Consider the following 26613-nt stretch of genomic DNA (forward strand, 5'->3'; position numbering starts at 1 on the left):
GCAACAGGCCCGAGCAATCAATTACTTTATTGTTCAGTTTTGCGACTTCTCTCGATTCCAATACATTTTCGACGGGTCACGTTTCCACGGATATTGCCGTCATTTCCGTAGAACCTTGACACACTCGCCTTGAACTCCGGTCTCTCCCATCGAAACCCATCGGGACTCATTTATTTTATTAAAACATTTCCTGGCCGCGATCAACGCCGAACACTAATCAATTATTACATTCTGTTGAGTTCGTCGGTGCTGGAGCGCGTCGAATAATGAATATCCTCTGGTGCGAAGAATTTAATTGGAATAATCTGTCGATAGAAATAGCATTTGCAAATAATTGTATATCTAAGTAGAAAATATTTCTACTTATATATTTCTACTTTTCGACGAAACATCTTAATTAAAATACTTATCGGTCTTAAATAATATCGGTCTCGAAATACTTGTATTTCCTAGCTGGAAATATTTTTACACGTCTCAGCTGAAACATTCGAGCCCAGATCCGACTCGACGTCGTGTTAAAAAAATAAATAGCGTCGCAAAGACGTTACGACCGCCATCCCGGCGAACGTTGAAAAATTTACTGGCGCAATGAAACAGTGGCCGCGAGTGACACGAGCCTTTCGCATAGCTTTCTACCCTCGATAGTCTACCATTCGCAGCCAGCCGGCGACTATCAACAACGCGCGAAGGGTAGGAAAGTCGCACATGCGCGTCGATACAACACTGTACACACTGCATCGGCAAAACGGGGGTCGGTAACAACGCAGTTATGATGGTAACCCTCGCACCGTCGTTCCGTTCTACCTATCTTCGAGTGAGTTCGCCACGTTCACCGTCGAACAATTCCTGCACACACATAGAGAGAGAGAGATTACAATAAATTCCGCGCGATAGCTGCGATTCTTCTTCCATACTTATTCATAACTAACACGCGCGGAAGTTACTCACAATTTCGCTCGTTCACGTTCTACACGCTCGCCCGCTGTATTTCTACGTCGGTTACAATTTCCCGTCGTGAATTACCCTTCCATGCGTTAAGCTACGTCCCCGGGGTGGTAGAACGCGTCCCGCGCGCCATTATAAACTACCCCCCGCGTTTGTAAATGTTCCCGTGCACGGTTTCGAGCTAGCGTCGGGCCGCGATATCGCGAAATTGGCCGGTCGTTTTGTACAAATGTTCGACGCGGACTCGCCTAAAATTGCCGACTTTATTCATTCGTCGTGTCGATATTAAATTATGTTATAGACGATGCTAGAAATAATTTTCAAAAATTTTCGTTGACCCTCTTTGCTATGATTTTACTATTACGATCAGGAAGTACAATTTCAATTTTTACTCGACGAACAAAAATATATTTCACCCCCGCTCGTTCCGTTTAATTTTAACAAACCTTAAGCTCGGTAACAGCGATCTTCAAGGGCGGGGAAGGGTTGATGACAACGGAACGAGAGCTTCCCCAGCCCCGAAATCGTTGCCCCGGGACAAACCTTATGAACTTGACACCCGACAAGGCCGAGATCGACCGGGGGTTGTAACTCCGCGCGAGTTGGACTTCGCGATCGCAGTCCCGGCCGCGTTTCAACCGCCATTCGTCAGACCGCGCGCGCGCGGATGCAAACTCGCGAGTCGAGGCGAAGTTTTGATGCCGGCCCCGCGTGGATAGTGCAACGGTGTACTGTATTATTGCGCCGCTGAACAATGGACTGTGATACGAAAGGATAGGGCAGTGAATCTTTTATCACGTCGCCGAAGAATAAGAGCACGGCCAGCCACGGCATGGGAAAGATAAGGTTCTCTCTTCTCGCGCGGAGGGAGAAAGGGACCACGCCGACTCGGGACTCGTATTATTTATCGATGCAATAGCGCTCTGGATTTCGGGATGAAACCCAAGGACGTCAAAAAACACGGCAAAAAGACGCGGATCCGGACAGAAGAGTTGGAGGCTCGGGGTGTCCACATGGACATGAAGACGTCGTGGGCGGCACAGGAGTTGACGGCCAAGTACACCAATCTGGACGAAATGGTACCACTTTTTTATTGTTCACTGTCTTTTGAAAATTACTGTGGATCTTTTTTGTCCTTTACTTAGGACGTGGTTGGTCGCATATAATACGATTTATATAATATAATTTCGCGTTCCACATCTGCGTAAACGTTCCTTTCTGCTCTAAATAATATTAATAAGTTACAAATAACATCGCAGTCTAATAGCAAGTAAACTCGTCGTTTATAAAAACAACATTAATATAGATGAAATAAAAATGTACAATTAGATAATTGGACTAAAATGTAGAGCAGAGTCTTCGCACTGTAAAATTCCACGTTACCGATGAATTAAACGATTTAACACCGCGAATTAAAAATTGTAACACCGCCAATTAAAAGATGTAACACCGATAATTAAAAGACTTAAAGCATCGTTTCTGTTTCAAACATAATTTCTAACATAACATCCTCGCCGCAGTATATTAATAAAAGTATATTAATAGAGAAAGCTTCTATACAATCTGTTACGACGAATAACGAGGCAAACGTTTCCCCGAATCTCCAACCCCTAAACTTCTTATTAGGCTAGCCTCGGTCGGTAAAGCAGCGCGGGCCCCGGGGCAAAACGGCATTAAAATTCCGTCCACGCGCAGAGAGACTCTCTCTCTCTCTCTCTCTCTCTGTTTGATGTGGGAAGAAGCGATACCAGCTGATCGCTCGTGGTTCGCACTTGATCCGAGGATAGAAGACGCCACAGCATTGCGGTACTGACACACATGACCATGTATAGAGGAAGTCGCATTCTCCTTCTGTTCCTTTTTGCTCCGTCCGCGTGTCGTTCGCATGTCACTCGTCGCGGTAAACCTCTCCTTTTCCGTTCCACGATATTCGTGGCACCGGCCGCGCGGTGTTTTCGAAAGAACGACCCGGGAATTCTTGTCTCGCCTTTTTTCTCCGCGTCGCCGTGACGACACCGCTCGGATTCCGTCGCTGTTACGCCTTAACCAACGCCGGTCAAATCATCGAACATTTTGTTTCGCGATTATTGAAATCGAAGCCGGGCTCTCGCGGAAATCACGCGGTAGTCTTCTTCGTTCGAGCGTGTATTGTTATCCAAAAAATTTGTTACTTTTCTGGGCGAACGATTTTAACCCTTAATAATTCTCGCAGCGGAGATTTCTACCCTACGCGTGCAATTTTTATTCGCCAGTGCACGGTGTGCCCTGAATGATTTTTATTTGGTGATACCGGTAACGCTGCGGCTGTTTCTTCTGTTAACATTTGTAACCGATAGTCTCGTCCATGATCTGGTCATGTTTCACGACGACACGGCTGGCCGTTCCTCTGCGGTTACGGTTGTAGTCTTGTTATTATTGGCGCAAAATGTCTGGAAGTTTTCTCGAGGGTGGAGTTTCTTCGCGGTGAGATCTTCCGCCGCAGAATCCTCCGGTTGAAAATCTAAAAATAATAAATGAATTAATTTAGGATCGAATCGATCGTCGTCGATCTATGGCGAATCAGAATATTTTCTTCTTGCGGAAAATATTGCAAGATGTCTGAAGAAACAGGTCCACCGAATGCGGCATCCGTCGCGCGCGCGGAAACGGTGGTTTATTTTCGTAGGGTGCTCCCCGTGTCGAAAGAAGTATTTCCCTCATCGCATCGAGCAATGTACACAGCCGTGTCGCAAATTCTAATAAAAGTGACTCTTCGCGGCAGGGCAGACCGGTACCCAGGCAAGCGTTTCGTCCGCTGTGTACTTCACACGTCTCCGTTTCCACCGACTTCCCGCTGAGACAATAAATATTGCCCTTCCACTTCGCTCGGTCCATTACTTTTAATTGCGCGCGCACACCTTTCGGGAATAAAGAAATGTCACGGATTGTTTATTTAAGGTCGACCGGGCCACCCCGTTTTGTTTGTTCACGTTCTACGTACCTCGAGCTAATGAAGCCCTCGAAGGCCAGGCAAATTAGCCGGTGCGCGCGTTCTTCGCGAGGCACCGAGTCTACAATTTACAACGATCCTCGAGGAGAAGGCACATAGAATTTCCTCACTCGTTATTTCGAGGATGGGACTCGCAGGCGGAGCAACAATCAATCGCTAAGTCGTGTTTTATTTTTAGAAGAAATCTAAGCCTTTGCAGATGAGACTATATCAAAAGGAAGACGTTTGTTTCAATCTTTTTTATTTATTTTTATAATTTTGGTTATTATATTGCACTCAATATGCAATTAACTAAAAATGTAATTCGATCAACGTTACTTTGTTGGCGTTTTTAATCAACTTTTTGCAATATCAATGTGCATCGAGTTCGAAGCCGGACGATTAGACAACGAAACTTCTCGGTGCAGCAAAGTTAAATTGAACAAATTGCGAATCGTTGGTGGTAGACTGTGTAGACAGCGCAACCTCTGCTCTCTTTGTTACGGAGGTTCGTATCAAAGTTTCTTTACACTCCTGAGAAATCTGTGGAATAAAATGTTAAAGAGCGGAGATTACAAAGAGTGAAGTTTCCACGCAAGCGATAAGTCAAAGTGTCCGGTCAAAAAGGTTGCTATCGATCGCTGCTACGAAAAATTGCTGCCTTTACACAGCGCACGCACGTCTGTCAATCTACCGGTTGCAGCAACAATGTTCCGATAAGATTTAAGTTCGCGGAAAACTTTCCTTCATTCGCAAGAGAAAATTAGTTTTCGTAAATTAATTCTGTCACTTGAGAGAGCAAAAATAGAGCAAATGATTGAAAAGAATAATTATGTGATTATGCGGTTACATGATTAAAATATTATAACTGTTATTCTAACTATTCATAAATTATAATTATAGTTGCCATTATAAGTCACTCAGGCAGATTGAGAATATTCTTGGTCCTGTTATTTGGGATAAGAGGAATGCCTCGAATCACGGTCGCCACGAGGCGACGACCTTCTTTTACAAGCAACTGCATACGTGGGCATATGGAGTGTCATCAATTTTTATGTCTCCCCGATAAAAAAGATTAAGAGACCTACTGAAGTGAAGTCGGTCACGAAGATATCGGGAAGACCTGCTATTTGCACCATCATTTATTGCTTATTGCCTCGCGACACCGTTAACCGACTACAATGAAATAAAACTGAATTAAAATTGAAATTAAAATGATACATTTAAAAAAATATGATTTCTTCTATGTTCTGCTATTTTTTTTTAAATTCTTTCGGCGTTTATTTATTAAATCAGATCCCTTAATATTCCAAAGAAACAAAAATCGATTGAATTCCAAATTCCCAGCTTATTAAAAAGTCTCGAAATATCCAATTTTTAATTTTTAAATGTTCACTGTAGAAGGTACCATAGATGTTTCATTTAAAAAATCCTTCCAACTAGGATACACCATTTGTCAAAGTATCTCTTCCTGCCGCAAAAATGTCAAGCGTCCACTCGTCCCGGCAGTTTTCTGCGCTGATCAGCAAACCGTTCAGCTCGAACTTCATTGAACATCATTCCCGATAAGCGTTCGAACGTCGAGCGCCGTGCGGTTTTCTTGCGCAACATTCGGCGTTGACCTCCTTTCCTCCACAGCTTCTTGTTTCTTCAACGTATCAATTTTTCCCTGCTCCTCCCCTCGTCCAGCAAGGTACACTCCGCTCGTCCGACCGACTGTCCACGTCGTATACCGGGGTCTTATTTAAGAGCAAGTTGAACGTACTCGTCTTATGCGTCCGAGTCCCAGTCACACCCACGCGAGCGAGCCGACCCGCTATTTTCGGGCATAAAAATTTTCTGACATCTGTTTTCGTTCCCCACGAAACCTGCCGCGCCTTTGTTCCGCCAAGATTTTGTCGCGGCGCGTCGCAACCTTGCCGAGTATGCCCAATATGGCGCTGCATACAATAACAGTGCACTGTCTCTTATAGAGACTTCGCGCGTCGTTCGATCCTTTGGTAATTTTTTATAAACAAACTGTGCAATTTCTCGCGTCGGCGATTTTTATATACGTTTGTTAATCTTTCGACAATATTCGAAAATTTTTGCAACGAGAAACAGTGGAGATTTTTAGCTTTATTAATTAAAACAGTGGCAGGAATTTTGAAATCGAAATATCGATTTTTATTGAATTATTTTCAACTTCGCAGACTTATATTGAGTTCATTACGCTTTAAGATGTCTTAAAGACGTCCATGTTATTCTGCATTATTAAATCCGTCAATAAAAAAAGTTTTAATAAAAGTCCCCTCGTGGTTGATGCGATAAGTATAGAAGGAAAGGCGTGAAATAAATTGTCTGCTGTTTGGAGTTCAGTTTACAACGAGCGAGCACTGTGTTACCAGGATCCAACTAAATCTCTCTCTATATATATACATACTCGCGAAAGTAACTTCTCTAGAAAAACACGTTGATCGAACTTTAGAGGTCTAGAGCTTATTGATATCAACAGGCGGGAACAATGCCTCTGAAACTTTCTCCCCGCGATCAGAGTTTCTGGAAAAAAAAGTGGAACGTTATCTGCTTGTCTACTCTAGTTGACTTTTGTTTATTCTAGTTGACTTTTGTCTATTCTAGTTAGCGTTGTTTATCTACTCTAGTTTATCTATCTACTCTACTTGTTTATCTGCTCTAGTTTCGCAAAGAGGTCCAGACCTTATTTGACCGCGACTAAAAAGACTTACTTTAACGAAGTTCGTGGAATCGTGTCTCCTAAATCATTCTTTCTACTGTGCTATGTCCACTTGTTCGACCTTGGCTTATTTTACGGTTAAAGTGGCCATTGCAAAGTGCACAGTAAGGATTGTTTAATAACTGATAAGGCGCGCTGCCCATCGGAGGTACATTTGCATGCCGGCTTGAATAACTGAACCATCACGGTACACCGTCCACTCGAGGAATCGCCTTTACTTTTTGAATAACGAGGATCGATCCCGGCCCATAATTTCCTGTTTGCGATTGCATGATGCATACGATCTAGAAAGTCGACCTGAACTTGGCTATTGTCAACCGTGAACTACGATCACCGACTTGAAACGTCGAATCCGTCGTCATTCCTGATTGAAATGTACCATTTCGTCGAATCAAAATAACCTAAATCTAAATAAAAATTATAATCGAAATAACCTAAATCTAAATAAAAATTATAACCTGACATAACCTAAATCTAAATAAAAATTATAATCGAAATAAATAACTTCATCGAATCTGCCACGATTCCTCTGCGAAATGGACAAGTTTTCTTAACTCATTAAAATCCAAGCAAAGTGTAAATAATTATTATTTGATTAAAAATAAGGGTGGATCGTTTTACCGTAATTTCGCGGCATAGTTGAGCATAGTTCGAGCCAGGCTACGGGCCAAGAATAATTCGTGTTTCTTTCCGTGAACTAGCTGGGAAGAGGTTGCGTGCTTCTAATTTCGATCGATTGTTAGCGTTACGTAGGCAGACAGCCAACGATTTGTAAACGGTTCACAATTACGGGACGCGAAGCCAGATATCGCGAGGACTTGGCTTGGTCACGAAATCGTCGGTCACACGATCTATACGAATCCTCGAAGACCTCCAGACGTAAAACCAGCCCCTCCAAAAACATTCGCTAAAATTAAGTATCACGCAGATTACGGTTTCAACGACGATCCATTAAAAATGACTGACGCCTCTCGCTTTATCGGAACGATAACGCTGAACCTAGTCTGGCGGCCATTTTTATTACAGTATATGCTAGGACGAAGGAATTGATTCGATGAATTTATATACTCAAAAATAATAAATTCTCCGATTTGAAGAAAGGAGAAAGAAATGTTAATAAGAAGGAGATACAGTAAGGAATAATTAATAAATGAGAATATAAAAAGAATAAATTAAGAAACCACGAAAAAGAACACTTTATATCCTGTATCATTTTTATTCGCCGCGTTATTTTTGTACGAATTTCTATCCGAATAAAATCGAGCCAGAGCGAACAATCTATTTTTATATAAGCAAATTTCTTCTCTTCTCCGTCGATCGGATAATATTCGGTCCAACGCCGGTCGGCAACAGCGGCGCAGAAAAATCATAGACTCTGGCAAAAGCGTTCGCGGGTGAAACGAAGCCTCCCCGCGGGTCCCGGTGCTAAGGGATTAATAAATTACACCGAGACAGCTCGTTCACGCGCAACAATCTGCAGAGCCGGTGGCTTCGAACGCGAAAGAACGGAGTCGCCCCTCGCGGATCGTTCTCCGGTATGATTGTTTATCCCCGGAGATTACGGCGAGCCCGGGCTCGATCAATCAGAGAGAGATAGAGAGAGAGAGAGGGGGGGAGGGGATCCGAGAGACAATCGAGGCGAGTAACGCGCGGATAATTGTGACGGGAAAATGTTTTACGAGCCGGTTACGACCTCGGAACGGCAACGCGTCCAATCAACGTCTCGTTATCATTACGAATTACGCGGGCCCGCGACCGGGTCTTGTCTCGGATCCGTACGCGCACGGGACACACGTGTACAAAGCAAAGCGACCGGGCGGGTACGTGCTCATTAGGAATAAATCAATTAGCGCGAGCCCCGGCTGATTGTCGATTCAACGATTCGACCGGCGCCCAATTAGCAGTCTCCTCTTAATTATCAAACAATGCGACTGATCTTGCGGTTAAAGACGGCGCTGCTGCTCTTCGCTTACCGTTACGCAAACCGTCGTCGTCGTCTGCACCGACGATGCGATCGTCTTCGATCCCCCTCCCCACGATTTAGCCGACGGTTTTGCCGAACGTAATCTCCGTGATCGTATCCCCCGCGCCGAAATTATTCGGGCTTTTCCGTTCCACGAGAACGCAGTCCTCCTTCGGTATTTGGTCCGAACGGACGCTTTAAGAGCCGTCTGGAATTTATCTTTATCGTTTCCGTAGCCAAGTTACCGTTCCGAGGAGGATTTCCCTGAAAACAACTGTTCCGGATTAGAAAAAACAAGGAGTTTTATTGGTTAAGTACGACGCAGCAGAGGAATCTGAAGATTCGGCTGTATATTTCATTGAATATGACGATACGGCTTTAAGTATAGCTGGAAACGACAATTTAGCTGGCGATAGCGCTGATTCTGCAGATGCAGCTTTGGATTTTGCTGCAAACGACCTTCTGTCGTTAGAATACACGGTGTATTTTACTAGTTGGCATAATACGATAACAAAATCTCAATATTTAGCTGTATATTTCACTGGATCTAACGATTTCGCCTTAGATTCGAAAAATAAACTTAAAACCCCTCCATTACGAAACCCTTGAATACTTAAAGCACTTTTTACATTACTATATAATTGTTTTATTTGTAACAAAGAATGACGAAGAATTGATTTCGTAAAAGCAGTTCCATTGACCGAAAGTCGCAGCGAAATCAGATAGTTGTGCCGTTAGAAAGTCGGCAAACGTAATTTGTCGCGTGCGCCGAATCTGCGAGTGTGACGAGTGCGCTTCGCCACTAATCAAATTATCGCGAGCACCGCGGACATTAAGCACGCATCGATCGCAGTGTTTTGTAAACAGACGGTCCCTCCGCCAATAGAACGCGCCACGGATCGATAAGTCGCCCCTGTGACGGGCCAGGGAACAAGGGTGATTCCGATGTTTCAACCCCCGGTCTTCCGTGGACGAAATTCCAGAGAGCCACTGTTCCATATCCACTTATTTATTTATTTACTTATTTATTTCTATATATTTATTATTATTATCATTATTCATTTATTGTTAAATCATAGTAGGTTTAGATAGCAGACTAAAATTTTATACAGTACATGCAATAGTAAGCAGAAAAATAAAATCATTTAACTCTTTCGACTATAATATATAATAACGAGTCAGGCTCGCGATAAAGATACCATGCTAGGTGTAATTAATATTATTAATTTCTTCTAAATCGAAATGAAATTGAATTTTTCTATTATTAAAGATGAAATTAAATACCAAAGAGCTCTCAATACTCTGTAAATGTTGGACATTTCGGGGCACCCTGTATAGTCGTGCAGCACGTCGGCAGGACAGTCTGCGGAAAGCATCGCTAGTAATCGTATCGGCGCGGGGCCGCGCGGCTCGGCGTGTCAAATTAAGGGAGGAACGATCCACTTTAGCCGGGGGTGTAACGAGTTTACTAACCCCTTCGCATGTAGGTTAAAAGGAATCGATGAGATTGCAGAGCGGCGTACTACGGGGGCTAGAACCGGCGGCGCGTGTATGTATCGGTTGCAGCGCAACCGTGTGGCGGGGGGGTTGGTAGCGGTACAGCGCTGCCGGGGGTGCAGCTATGGTCGCATCCAGCCGCGGTTAACCAGGAGTCGCAGGCCGGCCGGCGTTAACTCTGGTTGTGAATCACGACTTCGTTTAATTATTTCGACGAGAGCGCGAGCGCCGCGCGCGCGTGTGCCCGGGAATCGATCGAATTCGAAGGCGGTGGCAATCGGTCGATCGCCTCGATTATCGACGGCTCCGTTCCTCGCGCGATCTCGGCGGTTTAATCGAGCGGAGTTCTCGAAATAAAAGAGAAAAAAAGAACGACACGGAGAAACGCGAGGCTCCTCGGTTCCCATGATCGTCGTTCCACCGCTCGAGGACGCTCGCTCGCGTCTCCCGGAGTCGAGGACCAGCGCGGGTCCCCTCTGCCTCTCGCCCGACACATTGTTGCGAAGATTACTTTGAAGCTGCCGATCGTACCCGGGCTCTCCGTCGAGGGTGCTCCAGCCACTCTGTTTTGCAAGAATCCAGACTCGACGACTCGCTGGAAAATCAATGGCGGATCGTTGAGCCGTCGAGGGGGATCGACGACGCCGCGAGAGTTCTTCATCGGACGATCTTGTCAAAATATCGGCCGACCGACCGACTCGAAACTGGCGGCGATTTTTAAAGAGCTCGATAGCCGGCGGTGTTCCAGCGAGCGAAACCAGGAATTTTTGAAGTTCGGTGAAATGATATCGAGGGTTCGATAGTCGATGCTGGATCGCTTTGAATTTGAATATATTACGAAAACATTAATCGCCGCGAACGTTCGAGGCTTTTGTAAATCAGCTTTTTCGCGACCGAATATGAAATTATAAAAATGTGCTGTGACGAGCGAATGAAATCGGGTTTCAGAAACTTGTAGGAAATTTTAAAGGGTTGATACTCGCGTGAATAGGAGGAACACCGATCGACCGATGCTCGCCGGATTCCCGTGATTGGATCATTGCCAGATCCGCGCTCTAAACTCCGGCGTCTAAAGGCATTCGATTAGCAAATAAATGAAATCGACGACTCGGGGGAGAGTGCAGTGCACTCATTGATCTGCTCGAGCAATTTATAAGAGACTGTAGGGAAGACGAAGGCGAGCCTAAACTCGACAATTCCTTAACAGAATAAATTAAGTCTTGAGGGAAAGCACTGTTCTTTTCGCGCATTAAAGAGTACAATAAAGAATTTTGGAGAAGACTCTAAATCAAGCACAATTCTTTAATTACTATAGATCCTATAAAAAAATAAATTACACGCCTAGAGAAAATAGAATGCGTCTGCACCGAGCCCCGTTAAAAAATCAAAGAACTTGCATATTAGAGGAGAAGAATTATATTTGAGGCGCAAAATTTTAGCGAGTCGGTAATTCCCGAGTACTTCCGGTCTCTCGGGATTAACGAAAGTAAATTCGATCGTGGGTAAAGCTTGGTCGCTCGGCCGCGGCTCTCGAGGCTGCGGAGGGATTAAAGAGTTCCGAAGAGGGATCTCGTGGAATATAAGAATGATAAAAGCTAAGGGGAATGTACGGCTGTCGCAGGCCCGGTTCCAGCAGAAGCAGCTCCAGGAGAAGGAGCAGAAGTTGCTGCAGCTTTACGACCAGCAACAGCAGCGGGCTTATCAAGTGGTGCAACGCGGCAGCGCCGGCTCGAACGGCTCGAGTTATGGCTCCTCCGTCAGCCAGCACACCGTCACAAAGACGTCGAGCAGCAGCCACACAACCTCGACCTCGCAGGGTGGAAAGGTGAGTGGTTCTCTCTTCGGGTGGAAACGCGACGCGACGCGACGCGAGGAGAAGCGAGGAGAAGCGAGAAACGCGTTGTCGTAATGCGGTTTCACGCCACGCTTTCTTGAATGGTGTAATGGGCGGCGCGTTTCGATGTTGGGAATCACGGCGGATCGCGTTCGCACTCCTCGTTCCTCTTGCTTACACGGACGCCGTCGTGCGCGCGTTTACCTCCGTGTCTACCTGCTCGCTTTTGCCATCCACGCGAATACGTTCCGCTTCGCTCGTCGGCTCGAGCTCTGCTGACCACTTTATGGTAATTGAAAGCGTTTAGAACTGCCGCTGTATCGAGCGGTTTCGTCGAACGTACGCGCTTCGGAAACGTTTCGAGAGGATTCGTCGTCGTCGCGACGATCCACGAACCGCGAAGCGAAACGAGGACGGGACGGTAAAATTCGCTTTTATTAATGCGCGCGCGAATGATCGCGGAGACGATTGTTCGAGCGCCGACTAACGAAGGAACCGTTTCCCGTGCGACCGTGTCCTTTTAGCGGGTTATAAAAGACTGCGGTAATAAAACTTCGCTTGCTTTGCAACACTATATCATCGCCCGGTGTGTTATATGGATAGTTGAGCGGAATGAATGTAGAATCGCAAGTGTAAAATTTTATTGGATCCTCTGAAATGATTTGGCAGTAATGCGATGCCTTGAAAATACTTAACCCTTTGCGCTCGAAGCCACTTTCGTCGGAAATCTGAAATAACCTTCGCAGCTTATACTATTTTTATTTTATGTAACAAAGTGCATTTTATGCATATAAAATTGAATCTTGCCAAGTTACTCGTTAGTTAAGTTACTAGTCCCCTTCTTCATCAATAGAAGTGAATTTCAAAAGGTCATAGAGCCGCTCAATTAATCAGCACGACAGCAATCATACCATCTTTCTATCAACGAACGGTAGAACTGTCATAACTTCGTCATAACTTTAATATAACCATCATCGAGCAAACTAAAAAATGGCGATCAGGTGAGGCAGATGTTCGACGAGAGGCGTCAAACGACCGTGAAAGGCATCGACAGGAGCTACCCGTTGGAGCCGTTGGAGAACAAGCCGCGGAAGCAGGCGAACGGAAACGCCGGTCCCAGGAACGGGAACGCGGCGGTGAGCAGGCAATCGGTGACCCTGAAACGGGTGGTCCGGGCGGACGTGAACAGCAACGTGAACGCCGGGAAGCCGATCGTCTCCTATCACGAGGAGATCGGCCGCGAGTCGTCGTTCGGCTCGCCGGGCCGCCAGCAGCTAGACGACGACGACGAGTTCGGGAACGAGAACCACGTTGCGCGGTATGCAAATGGAAATCATCGAGACGAGGTAATTAATTAACCGCCTGGCGATCCTCTCCCCTCGAGACAACGGGGAGAGAGAACCGAGCCGCGATGCGATGCGATGCGCCGCCCGCGAGATCTCGAACTTCTTAATTGAGAGGCGGCCTCTCGAGCAACAGCATCGTTACCGGCCCGAGATTTGTTTCTGCTCAAGGAATCGAGTGCCGCGTTGTTAGGCTCGGAACACGCTTGCCTCTGTGCTCTCCGATCAGTTAACAGCGAGCATACTTCGAGGCCATGAGTCGCAAATTTTAATGAGAATTAAATTGAACCATTTTTTATTCTGCCACGAAATTTCTTGCAATTTTCTCGATTATTTTATTCTCATTTTCTATGATTTGTGATTAATGATTTTTATGCAGGTGAAATCGAGTCTTGTGTCAAATATAACAACGCACTTAATAGCGTCTTAAATGTAGACAATTTTACTGGGTTAAAAATTATTTTGGAACGCGATGAAACTATCTTAAAATGGGACGAGTATTTCGACGCGAAATAAAATCTCGCATAAACTCACTGGTCTCCTGAAATAATTTAGTTAATATTAACCCTTCGCACTCGAAGCTATTTTAACTGTCTTAGGACGTGATAGAACAATTTTAGTAATGCCTCAGAGTTGCTACCCGAGTGTCAAAGAGTTAATATAAAAATTTCAACCGTGGACAATCTTGGAGCTGTTACAATCTCATGCTGTTAGCCGATCGGAGCCTGGCGAGGAAGCGTGTTCCAAGCCTTAATCTCCGCTGACTGTGGGCTCGGTTCGCCCGGTTATGCTCGCGTGCTCCTTTTAACTAGCCCTTAAGCACCAATTACCTGCTTTTGATATCAGCGGTATTTTTAATCATCCACTGATTGTTCCCGGGAAGACATTGTACGGCAGAATTGAAGCATTAGCATTTCATAGAACGAGGAACGTGATTCACTGATTAATTATCGGCAATGATACCACAACGTTTGAGAGTTTATAAATTTTAGTTAAGAATCTTTCTTGAACGAGTAGGAAGGCTAACTAATAGCGCCGTTTAAGATTATCACGTACTAATATGATTTTAAAATTTCCCTTAGCGTAGCACGATAATTAAAAATACTTAAATATCAATTTTTCAATCGCGACAGCCGTTTTCCCAGCGCAAGGATTGAAATAAAATTAAAATAAAAATATGAATTATCGATCAACGAATTTATGAGATTACTAAAGCGCGAGACGGTACATTTGTTTAAACATTTGCCCGCGACAGCTACAGATCGAGGAGGTGCTGGACGACGACACGATAGAGAGGAACCGCATGATGGCGAAGCTCCACTTGATGGAGTACGACGAGACGCTGAAGCACCGCATTAAAAACGACCTCGAGAGCGAGGAATTCCCGGAGGACTTCATGGTGGATGTTCCCGACAAGCTACCGAAACAAAGTATATCGAAGAAGCTGTCCCAGGCGGAGGCGAGATTGGAGCGTTTCAGAAACGCTAACGCGAAGCGCGTTAACAACGCGGCGAGGAGCACGGGCCCCCCGTCCCACGTACCTAAGAAAAGAGCCGACGCGATGCTGCCTGGGAAAGCTGCGTCCAGGTACGTGCCGTGTCGCAGGAGAACGATAAATCTCCGATCGATTAATGATACAAAACCGGGGAAGCAATTTTTGGCGCCGCCGAGGCGCGTCTCTAAAACCGGGGAAAGTCGAGAAATTTTTGGATCGACCGTGGAAAGTCGATAAATTTTTGGATCGATCGTGGAAATCGATAAATTTTTTGATCGACCGTGGAAAGTCGATAAATTTTTGGATCGATCGTGGAAAGTCGATAAATTTTTGGATCGACCGTGGAAAGTCGATAAATTTTTGGATCGATCGTGGAAAGTCGATAAATTTTTGGATCGATCGTGGAAAGTCGATAACTTTTTGGATCGATCGTGGAAAGTCGATAACTTTTTGGATCGATCGTGGAAATCGTTAACTTTTTGGATCGATCGTGGAAATCGTTAACTGAACCACGAGTTTTCTCCGAGTCGGATCTTTTTTTGCCCTCCGTCGAGTTCCGCGTAATTGTTAATCCACTCGTGACACCGTTACCAACACCGGTAAATTATTTACCTTGTTTAACAGCAGCTTGATCGCTATCCGACACGATTATGTAGATACGATCCTACGGCTTTCTCGACTTTCTTCATTCTCGTTTTCGGAGACGCTTCGTGGAAACGATTTGTGTTCGATCAAAGTCGTCGGAAAGTTGCGTAGACGAATCGGGGGGCTGAGTAATCAGCGGGCTCGGTACATGGTCGCGTAATTCTGCCAGCGCATTTCTAGCTTCATTTAAAACACTAACTTTCGTTGTGAATCATAATCGCTCGATTAATTTCATTTCTTTTACCACAGAAAATCGAAATGTTTCTTAGAAAATTATATACCGACAAGAATATTTTTGCCGACTATTTCGTGTCTCTCGCGCGACGATTATTAACAGAAAAATAATGCAACAGAGAAATGGTCGCAAAGCTGGTTACTCAGCCCCCGCGAGTCGATTATCCGTCCCGATTCCATCGGCTCGAGCACCGCGGCGAACGCGAATTCTCTAATTAGCGAAACGAGTGCTAACAATCCGTCGCTGCTTTCACCCCCTCCGCCCCTCTCGATTAATTCCTCGTCGCATAATCGCAATCGCTGGCTAGACTCCGGCTCGTTTTGAAAACCCACGCAACCTAGGTAGCAAGCCTAACAACAATCCACGCTCCCTGGAACCGATCCGGCGTCGAGAAAGCGACCGAGACGGACGCGCGTTTCCGGCGAACTATCTCGAGGGCGCAGCCCGTTTCCGGTCCGTCACGAGCAACGAAGAGATCCGCACCGGCCACTTCTAATTCCTGCTAATTGCTATCGGAGGAAGGATAATCGGCCGAAGAACATTAAACGCAGTCCATCGACGTTTAACAATCGTCGGAGCGGTGTGCATCCGTCGATCGCGGCCTGGCAGTTCAAGGTTTATTAATCATTATTAATCGGCGTTACTACAGCCATTCGTTGGCTTCACGAGTCCGGGGGACGAGTGGCTTTCTTTAATCGCGGAGCTTCCGTAATTTCTTTAACCATCCACACGAGTCGACTAAAAAAACAAGCTGCGCTCGAAGAGGCAAGACCAACGCGGGGCTCTCATCGGCTTTCTTCTGCTGCTGCAACAATCGCTGCTGCGAGTCGTTTCATGCTGATTCACACGCGCACACACTCGTGTTTGCTCTAACTACGCTGCCAAGACCGGCCATTAACAAAACGCGGACCACAGTAACGGCGTAGAGATATAGAGGAGATGATGTTCTAGCGGGTATTTATCGTTGTTCTCTGAATTTGCCTGTCTTCGTTGTGATTCCGTAGCAGGGATAGGAAAGCGCCGGAACGGCTCGAGGAGATGCTGTCGTCCTCGGACTCGGAGAGATACGTGAAACGGGGGATGCGCGGCTCGCGATTTTCTCGCGACCAGTCGCAGAGATCCGCGATCGATGACAAAGCTAGAAAGTCCAGATTGTCGCCGGAATCTTTGAGAGACGGGAGATCCACGAGCCCGAAATTATTTTGCGGCGAGTCTGAGAAGTTTAATCGGGCTAGATCGTCGCCGAATTACCTGGAGCATGGATCCAAAGGGGTAAAATTCTCTCGAAGAGAATCTGGGAAATCGGCGACGGGTTATATGGTGGATTCTGTTGCGAGATCGTCGTCCGAGTATTTGATGGACAGATCTGGGAGCCCTAAGTTCTTTGGCAAAGAATCTGGAAGGTCGGCAACCACAGTCGATTCTAAAATGGATATAGTACCTATTGGAAGATTGTCTCCTCAGTTTTTGAAAGGCAGCAGATCCCGCAGCGAGAGCCCTAATTTATTCAATAAAGAACTGAGACAGTCTGCGACGAATTATGCGAGCGATGTGAAAACCAGATTGTCTCCGGAATTTTCGAGCGACAGATCTCGAAGTGGAAGCCCGAAATTCTTCTGCAAGGAATCGGAAAAATCGGCGACGACTTACGCCATCGATGCAAAAGGAAATATACGCGCAAAAATCATTGGAAGATCTTCGCCCGATTTTTCAAAAGATAGATCTCGAAGCACAAGTCCCAAATTCTTTTGCAAGGAATCGGAGAAGTCAGCGACGACTTATGCCATCGATACGAAAGGAAATATAAGCGCAAAAGTCATCGGAAGATCTTCGCCCGATTTTTCAAAAGATAGATCTCGAAGCACAAGTCCCAAATTCTTCTGCAAGGAATCGGAAAAATCGGCGACGACTTATGCCATCGATTCCAAAGCTGCAAAATCATCGGCTGACTATCTAAAACTCACTAGACCCAGAAGCGGCAGCCCCAAGTTCTTCTGCAAGGAATCGGAGAAGTCAGCGACGACATACGCGATCGATGCGAGAAGCAAAAAGAAACTGGACATTCCAAAGAATCGTTCCATCGTGAAAATAGAACCCGACAGCGAGTTCGTAACGAGAATATCTACGAAATCGCCCGCGACGGTGGACGACACCGTGGACAGATTCATCAAGGACCACGAACTCGAGCAAATCAGAACTCCCTCGCCGACGGGAAGCGCAAAGAGTCGTGCCAAATTTGGCGCTGAAATCGATCTGAAATCATCGTCTCGATCCGGTTCGCCAGATATCTTCGAGAGACTCGCGAAAGAGCGAAGCGCGAGTCCTCGATTTCGCGAGTCCAAGAGATTCTCTCCGACGTTGAGAACGCCTGTCAAAGGTCCGAGCATCGCATCAAAATCGCCGGACCCGGCTCGAAGCCTCGCAAAGCACCATAGAAAAGTTTCGTCGGACAGGTACGAATTTTCCAGCGCTGGAACCACTCCGACGAGATCGCCAGAATTTCGGAAGCCGAGTTCGAGAAAATCGAGCGCGAGTCCTCAGTTCGTCTCGGACAGATCCGCCACGATCATGTTCGTGACGCCGGAGACGATAACGAAAACGGGGACAGGGTACTCGAGGACTGGACAAAAATCGCTGAGCCCGACTTTCTCGATCGGCAAGAGGAACGGCGGCGTCGCGAGCAGATTCGTCGACTCGGAGAGGAGAGACTCTCCGGAGGACGTAGCCGAGAGTTCGAAACGCAGGATACGGAGCTCGGTGTCGCGATACTTCCTCGAGCAGTGCGAGAGAGCTTCTAGGAGCGCGGAGATCGGTGCGAGGAGCGCTGCAAGGAAGCCGAAAGTTTCTAGAAATGTTGATTCGTACAGAGTCTCGTCGCCGGTCTCGTTGAAGCACATGGATACTGTCAGTCCGGTGAGCAAGAGTCCGCCTCGGGATGGACGTGGGAAGATCGCTGCTTTAAATGCAGATCGAAGTGGAACGCCTGAGTTTTTTTGTTACGAAACGGACAAGATGGCCACGACGGTGAGCCTGAGGCCCTCGAAAGAGTCGACGAGTCCTGCGCGGCCTGAGGGCAGAGCATCGAAGAGCCCCGATGTCTTGACTTCGATTAAAAAGGTTAGCGACGCCGGGAGCAAAAGTTCTGTATACATGACGGACGGAGACAAAAGAATTCTGAGACTTTTTCATTCCAAGGATGACCATTCCAAGCCCTCGAAAGGCTTTTTACGGAAACATTCCAAGAGTCCTTCGCCGACAACCTTTTCTAAGACTAAATCGCCGAAGAATTACAACGTGAACAGAGATGTAAAATCGAGTAGCAGAAGAAATACTCCGTCGACGAGTCCGGAATTCTTTTGCTACGAAACGGACAAGATGGCTACGACTGTGAGCCTGAAGCCGAGACCCTTGAGGGACTATTCTGTGAGTCCTTCGAGGGATTATTCCGTGAGTCCTTCGAGGGATTATTCTACGAGTCCCTCCAGGGATTATTCTGTGAGTCCTTCGAGGAATTATTCTGCGAGCCCCGAGCCTGCGAGGTCTGAGAGCAGACTGTCAAAGAGGACAGACATCTTTACTTCCGGCAGAAGCGTCGATGGCACTAGCAGGAGCAGCAGTCCTGTATTAGGACAGTATGTGATAGACAGTGGAAGATCGTCCACGGAACTCTTCTCCTCCAAAAGTGACAAGCCTAAGTCGCCGAAGGATCTCGCCCGCAGACATTCCAAGAGCCCTCTATCATCAGACACTTTTTCTAAATCATCAGGAAAGCCAGAGTTCTTCTGCTACGAGACGGATAAGATGGCTACGACCGTCAGCTTGAAACCGAGACCCTCCAATGACTCAGGCGACTATTCTAAAAGTCCTGTTGGGTCCAAGAGCAGACTGTCAATCAGTCCTGACATTAGAGTCATCGATGATAGTAGAAGCAGCAGCCCTGTGTTATCGCGATACATAAAAGACGACGATAGAGCCACTCAAACGAAATCGCCAAAAGATCAACCACGGCAGCGTAACAAGACTCCTACATTTACAGGTACTTATTCCAAAGGTAAATCCAGCGTCCTCAATTTGCCTAAAAATGCAAAACCAACTGCAAGCAGAAGTCCAGACTTCTTTTGCTACGAGACAGAAAAGATGGCTACGACCGTCAGCTGGAAACCCAGACCCTCTAATGACTCGGGCGACTATTCTAAGAGTCCTCAGAGGCCGCCAGTCAGCCCTGATATAAGCAGTAGCCCTCTGTTATTGCGATACGCAACAGACGACAGAGCTACTCTGAGACAGTCGCCCATAAAATCCCCAAAAGACCAACTACGCCAGCGTAACAAAACTCCACCGTACACAGGTACCTACTCCAAAGGTAAATCGCCGAGAACCTCCAACGTCCTCAATTTACCTAGAGACGCAAAATCTGTCGCAAGCAGGAGCCCGGACTTCTTCAGCCGCGAGACCGAAAAATCCGTCGCGACGGTCAGCTCGCGACGCGGCTCGACGAACTCAAAAAACGCCAAGCACGCTGAGCTGAGGGCCAAAGGCAGACCGCCCAAGAGCCCCGAGCAGTCGGCCAAAGAGGGCAGAGGAGCCGGTCGCCGGGGATCAGGGAACGTCTTGCGATCGACGGGATTGATTCGCGACATCATAAAGCATCAAAGAAATCGCGAGAGCGATTCTACCCTGTCCAAAACGGTGGAGAGAGAATCGAGATCGAAGGACGAGTTTATTGGAGACGTTTGCTTGCGAGGACGCGAGCTCGTTACCACGCAGTCCGAGACAAGAAGCTTCGCGAAGACGACCTCCGAGATCGCTGTCGCCGAGAGATACGCGAAACGAGGCGGCACTTACTCGAAATCGTCGAGAACGTCTCCGACGGATCGCAAGAAGAACAGAAGAGCTCCGCTGGACTCGGACGCGTTCTGTCCGTCGCGGACGGATAGAGGAGTCGTCCTCGACGGAAGAATTCCCTCTCCGAGGGAATCGGTTTTCCGCGGAGCGGAAGATATACCCGGAGAGGATCCCGCCGAAACTTTGGGATCCGGGAAGCAAACAGCGAGCCTGTCGAGGCGGGCTCCAACTTTGGGCTCCATAGAACTGGTGCGGAAGGTCATGGGGGGCGGGGCGAGGGCGGCCGTTAAGACCTTAAAAACACAGGAGCCGGGGAGCGGGTCGGCCGGCGGAATACAAAGGCGGCGAAGTAATTCCGGGGAATCTGGGGCGACCGAGGTAAACGACGGAGGATCATCGAGCAAGAATTATGAGCGGACGGACTCGGTCGAGTCGGCACTCAGGCGGTTCGACTCTATTGACGCAGAGAACGGCGCCGAGCCGGTTCCGGACGCTTCGCGGCGGAGCGAGGGATCGCCGGCGGAGAGAAGGCAAACGGAGGAGTCGAGGGCCGAGAGCTTCGAGGACGATTCGACGACGATTTCGCTGAAGGCGCTCGGCGCTCGGAGCTCCGGGATCGAGCTCTCGGCGGCGAGATCGAAGAGGAAGTCGAGCGAGCCTGCCTGCCGAGCCGCTAAGGAGGAGGATCGAAGTCGGAAGAGAATCGCGAAGGGCGGAGACTCGAGTGAAACAGCCGGCAGAGATGATAGAGCTCTGGCATGCAGGCGCAAACTCTTTCGAGACACTGATTCGGCCGAGAGGGCGAGGTCGCGCAGAGATAAAGGCGGCGAGCAGAGCGGATCGGCTGGCTCGAGGCGGGCGAACAGAGCGGGATCGGCAACAGGTATGTCGGAGGAGGACGGTTCTCCGTCGATGAGACACCTGAGATCGATCGAGGACATTCGGAGATCCATCGAGGACACGAGCTCCTCCTGTCGCGGGCAGGCGTCGAGATCGGCGGTCGCGAGTAATGCTTCGAGAGGCGAGGGGAAACCGCGTGCGTCGTCGCGTACCGTTGCATGCGATAGAGTCGGGAGACAGGTGGTCCAGGCGAGACGAGCCGAGAGTCTTGCTGCTCGGCGGACTACCGAACGATTTGCTAAGTCCGCGACGCGTTTCTCCAGGGTGGCCAAGAGTCCGAGTCTAGAGTCGACGAAGCCGGCCGAGGCCAGCGGCCGACCGAGGAGGAGCGTGCTTTCGCCGCAGTCCAAGAGCCCCGACATGGCGAACAGGGTGAGCATAATTTCTAACTAATTTTCGTCTTAATAATTCATCGATTTATTCATTTCGACAATATACGTTCCCCCGATCGATGAAATCAAGCTAATCTTCTCTATTAAAACCACCTGCAATTAAACGCGATCGAAACTTGAAAAAGCTCGAATAATTGTCCGGCACAATCACGAAGCGTTGCCAGCAAATTCCGAACGCAAGCCGGTCGAAATCGTCGTCGCGTCTGTCCGCGCGCGTTCCCGACCAGCTTTTTCTGCAACGAGCAGCGGCACTCAAACGATTAATTAAGAGACCGATCCCAATTAACGAATTGGGAATTTCGCCGAGCATTCGACCGGGCCTGTAATCTCGCGGACTCTTTAAACTTTGGCGAAACAACTTCGGTGGGAGGGGGGGATAACGAAAAGGAGAAGAAAAAAAATTCCGATCCGGGAAAACTGCATTTTCGAAGGTTGCGAAAAGCTTTCGAACACGTTTTCGGGTGCGCGATATTTCAGACATCGTGTGCAGACGTGTTAGCGCGTGCCTGTGTGTCGTATAATGGGAGGAGGACTTTGAAGGGAGCATGGTTTTGTTCCAGCGTCCATCCATGGAATTGAAAGGCTCGGACGCGAGATCGAGCAAACGGACAACGCCTACCAAAGACGCCGAGCCGACTGGAATACGGAAGACGACCGCGAGAAAATCGACGGACACCGTCGACGGTGCTACTGTTCTCGAGAATGGTCTGCACTCGCAAGACCAGACTGTCGAAACGAAACACGATAACGAGCTGCACACAGCGAAGAAGACGTTGGTCGTCGATGACGACGAGCAACCGCCGAAGGAAAATAATGGGCCACTCACGAGGAAGCCGCTATTAAAAAGACCGTCCATCGATGTGAGTAACGATGCGTTTTTAAAGGAGATACATACGATTCGACGAATCGATCGAGTATAAATTAATCTACTTAATGATAGCATATTTCTTTCAGAGTATTTAATTGCAGCAGGTTGCACTTATAATTTTAATTGCAATAATAACATTCTTATCTATAGATTCAGATTTACTATCTCGGGGGAGATAAAATTAACCCTTTGCCCTGGAGCACCACTAAAAATATGACGTAACAATATAATGTTAAGATTGTTGAACATGTTAAAAGTGTAACTGTTTTACGAGCCACGAGTAGTATGAAATAAAAATACTCTATAAATTGGGAAAAAACTATTTTGGATTTCGAGTGCAAAGGGTTAATGTATTAGGGTAACTGTATCAATTTTTCTATGACTCTGTTTCGCAGCAACTTGAAGTTAAAAGTGCGAGAAGTGAGTAGAGAATCGTCTCGAGTCGACGGTTGCTTCCGCGATAAAATGTCACCCGTTTCCATGCACTGATTAACCAAGATATTCCAAGTGTGACCGCACATGGATTATCCCCCGTTCACTATTTAAACAATCGATCTTCGTGCGAGCAAAAATTCCGAGTTTCCCCGCGGTTCAATTTTGAAAAAGAAAAAGGTATTCGCAACCGCACGATACGTTTTCCAGGTCTCGATGCCAACGAGTTGACGTGTCTCGGATGTTACGCCGATTTCGTTAACCCGTGAATCGGAACGAATTTCAAAATTCTCAACGAACGACTAATGCTGATGAATATATTTTGTCCAGAAACAGACACCCTCCGCCCCTATGCAGGCCAGCAGTTCCGCTCCAAAGTCTAAAATGACTTTGAAGTCGAAGACGCCCAATGTCGCCTCATCCTCGTCCAGGTCATCGGCTTCCTCCAAAAGCGGATCGAATTGTACCCCGTAAGAATCTGGAGCCACTGACTTTTACCAAACGCTTCTATTCTAATTAGAAAAATTACGGCTAGCTGCACCTTGCAAACGCTGTCCCAAAAGTCGCTCGAAATTGGAAACGATGGGTTCCCGAAGTCATTCGAAGTAACTTTCTAACCTCGTAGAATAGTTTTCGCTATGAAAAAAGTTGCTTGAAATGACATCGCGAGCTCGTCATTTCCCTACAGCGATTTTTTTAGAATGTCCAAAAATTGATCTAAAAATAATTCGAAGCTGTATTAAATCCTTTCGAGAAATCTGCCTGCGACGGAGCTTGATATACGCTAAAATGTGCACTGTTAACGTAGACTCGGCTTGCTTAGACCGAGCCGAGTTGTGATCTCAAGCGTCATATAATTCGAACTGAACATTCCCGCAGCGACCTCCTGGTTCCCTGTAAAATATGCGGACGTTCATTCGCCCAAGATCGCGTTGGCCTGCACGAACAAATCTGCACAAAAACGGGTCAAAAGAAGAGAAAGCTATTCGATTCGGTAATGTTCCGAGTAAAAGGTACCGAGCTAGAGAAATTCGTGAAAAAAGGATGCGCCAAAAAGCAGCAACCCGAGGTCAGTATCCCTTATTCCGCTTCTTGAAGTTCGCACACTCCGTTTCGCCGGCTGTCTCACCTGCTTCAGTCCCGACACCCGCCGCATTACTCGTGGAACGACGTTCTACGCGCCTCGCACCAAACAAATACCCGCCCAGAATTTTCCCGCTTCTCGCGTCACGGTCGCGAAGAGAATCCCACGCGAGAGATTTCCCGCCGCCGTGAGACTTTTCTCAGCGGTTTCCCCGCGCACCTTAATCGCGGAATGTTTTCCGACCGCGAATCACTGATCCTGCCGGAATAAATGAAAAGATACGCCGACTGTTTCAGAAACCAGCGGAAACGAAGACCAACTGGCGGCGCAAACACGAGGACTTCATCAACGCCATACGCTCGGCGAAACAGGTCCAGGCCCACCTGGCCGCCGGCGGCAAGCTGAGCGACCTGCCGCCGCCGCCGCCCAGCGACACCAGCGATTACATACAGTGTCCCCATTGCGGAAGGAAGTTCAACAAGCCCGCCGCCGATCGCCACATTCCCAAATGCGAGCACATGCTGCACAACAAACCGGTACACAACCGGGCGCCGAAACCGAGACGCTAGATCGTCGCGACGCCCGGAAACGATCCTACGCTTTTCTATGCTCGCCGATCGGGAACAAAACTGGCGCGATCCGTGTTTCATTCCGGAAGAAAAATGTCCAAGGAACGGGAATTATTTGCTTGGCCCTGGAACGACCCCACGGGGTGGACGGCGATCCCACGACGTCTCTAAATCGTCTGCGAACGCGCGAAACACCTTGTCCTCCCTAACTCGTGGCCTGCTGCATATTTTCTATTCTGCAAGTAATAAATAATTTTCAGAATCAAGACATTGTTATCGCAATCTCGCGAGAAATGGAAGAGGGTCGTTCCAGGGTTAAACGCGTTCTTAACATCGCGAAAGAATTTTGTTATACTCTTCGATTTTTATAAAGTAATGTACATAAAGGAAGATTTTACAGGCTTGCGGTAAATTTTCTAATATTTTCTGATATTGGCGAAAATAAAAAAATTAGTAATATCTTCAAGCTTCTTTGGAGTTTCGTAGTAGTCTATTTTAATTTATACGATGAAACACAATTTTAGTGTAGGCGAAAGACTGCGTTAATCAACGAACGTGTGGACAAAAAAATTGATAAAGAGAAAACATTACAAAATGTTGGATCTTTCGCAGCCCCCGGACGGTAACGGCGGATCAATCGTGAGAGCATTTTCCGTGTGCTAGGTGCCTCTTTTGTTCGCGATCGACGCCATTTTTATACGAAGGTAATTTGCCAGTTGCGAAATACTTATACAATTTTGTACGCGATTTACTGTAACGAAACATCGCCGACACACCCCCATTGAACGCAGCGAGAAATGTGCGAACCAAGAGCGATAACTGGAATCGTGGTTCTTGTTCGAACGAAAACGCATGCTGCAGTTTAAACAGAACTGCAAGGTGCAGTTCGAACAGAGCCCTGTCTGTGTATTGTACATATGTACCGTGAAAAAAATTTAATAAATCGATACGATGCATTTTCAGAAGAATTGCGACGAAAGAGAACGTTACGCTTCGTCTTTCGAATGTTATAAATTAATCTGTTGTACGGGCGCATATGAAATGTCGAGCTTCTTTTAATATCGAAACTAATGTTCACAAATCGAGCAGCACGAACGAATCAAAAGGGTATACGAGCCTCGAAATTTTTGTGATATCGTATTTTATAATGAGGGAGACAGTTCGTATCGCTTACTTTGTATACGTATTTATATCTTTTTATACCGTAGCGTTTAGAGAACTATTACACGAGAGATTTAACCTTTGCAATCTCATTCGTCCGAAAAAAAAAAGAAACACGTATTGCCTTCACATTAGAATCGTATTCGAGTAGCGGAAATTGCTTAGAACCGAAGGACCAACGTTGGGTAACATGGTGCTTGATCGGGAACCACGAGTATTGTGATTTATTTTCTAAGTTCTCGTCGAGATAGTCCGTCACATACACATGTATACATTTTTATAGCGCTTAGCAAGCCCTTAACGAGAGACAGTGTGGTAAAGTTATTGTTACGATTAAATATTGGGAGCTAATAAACTAACTTTTTGTTTAAAAACAACGATTGACTCCTGTGTAAACCTTTTGCAATCTCCATCTTTTTTATAATCCTAATTTATCATGATAAAATTCCAAAATTATTTCTTAAATCTTTCGTCTATTATTTTAAAGCTTTTTCCTTTTATATATCTATAATTATTTACGAAAGAATAGATACTTTTAAATACTTATTGCTAAAAAAGAGCAGTAGCTGGAATTTTTCAATAATTGATGGATTTAAATTGATAAGCTGATTAATTTAGTGATAAAATATCGCAACGCGAAAGTTTAACGGTGCTAGGGACTTTTGTGCTACGAGCATCATCGACATCACTGATCTGGTCGTGA

At 46.7% G+C, this 26613-nt stretch overlaps 1 protein-coding gene across 3 annotated transcripts; it reads left to right on the forward strand.

Annotated features, from left to right (window-relative positions):
- Positions 1 to 762: 762 nt before the first annotated feature.
- LOC144471186 (uncharacterized) lies at positions 763 to 26287 on the forward strand. 3 transcript variants are annotated; one of them, XM_078183019.1, is made up of 9 exons: positions 764 to 2024; positions 11729 to 11932; positions 12943 to 13287; positions 14546 to 14871; positions 16664 to 21776; positions 22357 to 22656; positions 23427 to 23566; positions 23976 to 24165; positions 24477 to 26287. In XM_078183019.1, the coding sequence occupies exons 1-9, from the start codon at positions 1881 to 1883 to the stop codon at positions 24747 to 24749; spliced, it is 7035 nt and encodes a 2344-aa protein (XP_078039145.1). In that variant the 5' UTR covers positions 764 to 1880; the 3' UTR covers positions 24750 to 26287. The 3 variants fall into 3 exon arrangements, with proteins under 3 accessions (XP_078039153.1, XP_078039145.1, XP_078039137.1); XM_078183011.1 differs by having other exon boundaries at positions 765 to 2024; positions 14540 to 14871; XM_078183027.1 differs by lacking the exons at positions 23427 to 23566; positions 23976 to 24165 and having other exon boundaries at positions 763 to 2024; positions 14540 to 14871.
- The last annotated feature ends 326 nt before the right edge of the window (positions 26288 to 26613 follow it).

Source organism: Augochlora pura, chromosome 1 (assembly GCF_028453695.1).
Source record: "Augochlora pura isolate Apur16 chromosome 1, APUR_v2.2.1, whole genome shotgun sequence".
Lineage (NCBI taxonomy): Eukaryota > Metazoa > Arthropoda > Insecta > Hymenoptera > Halictidae > Augochlora > Augochlora pura.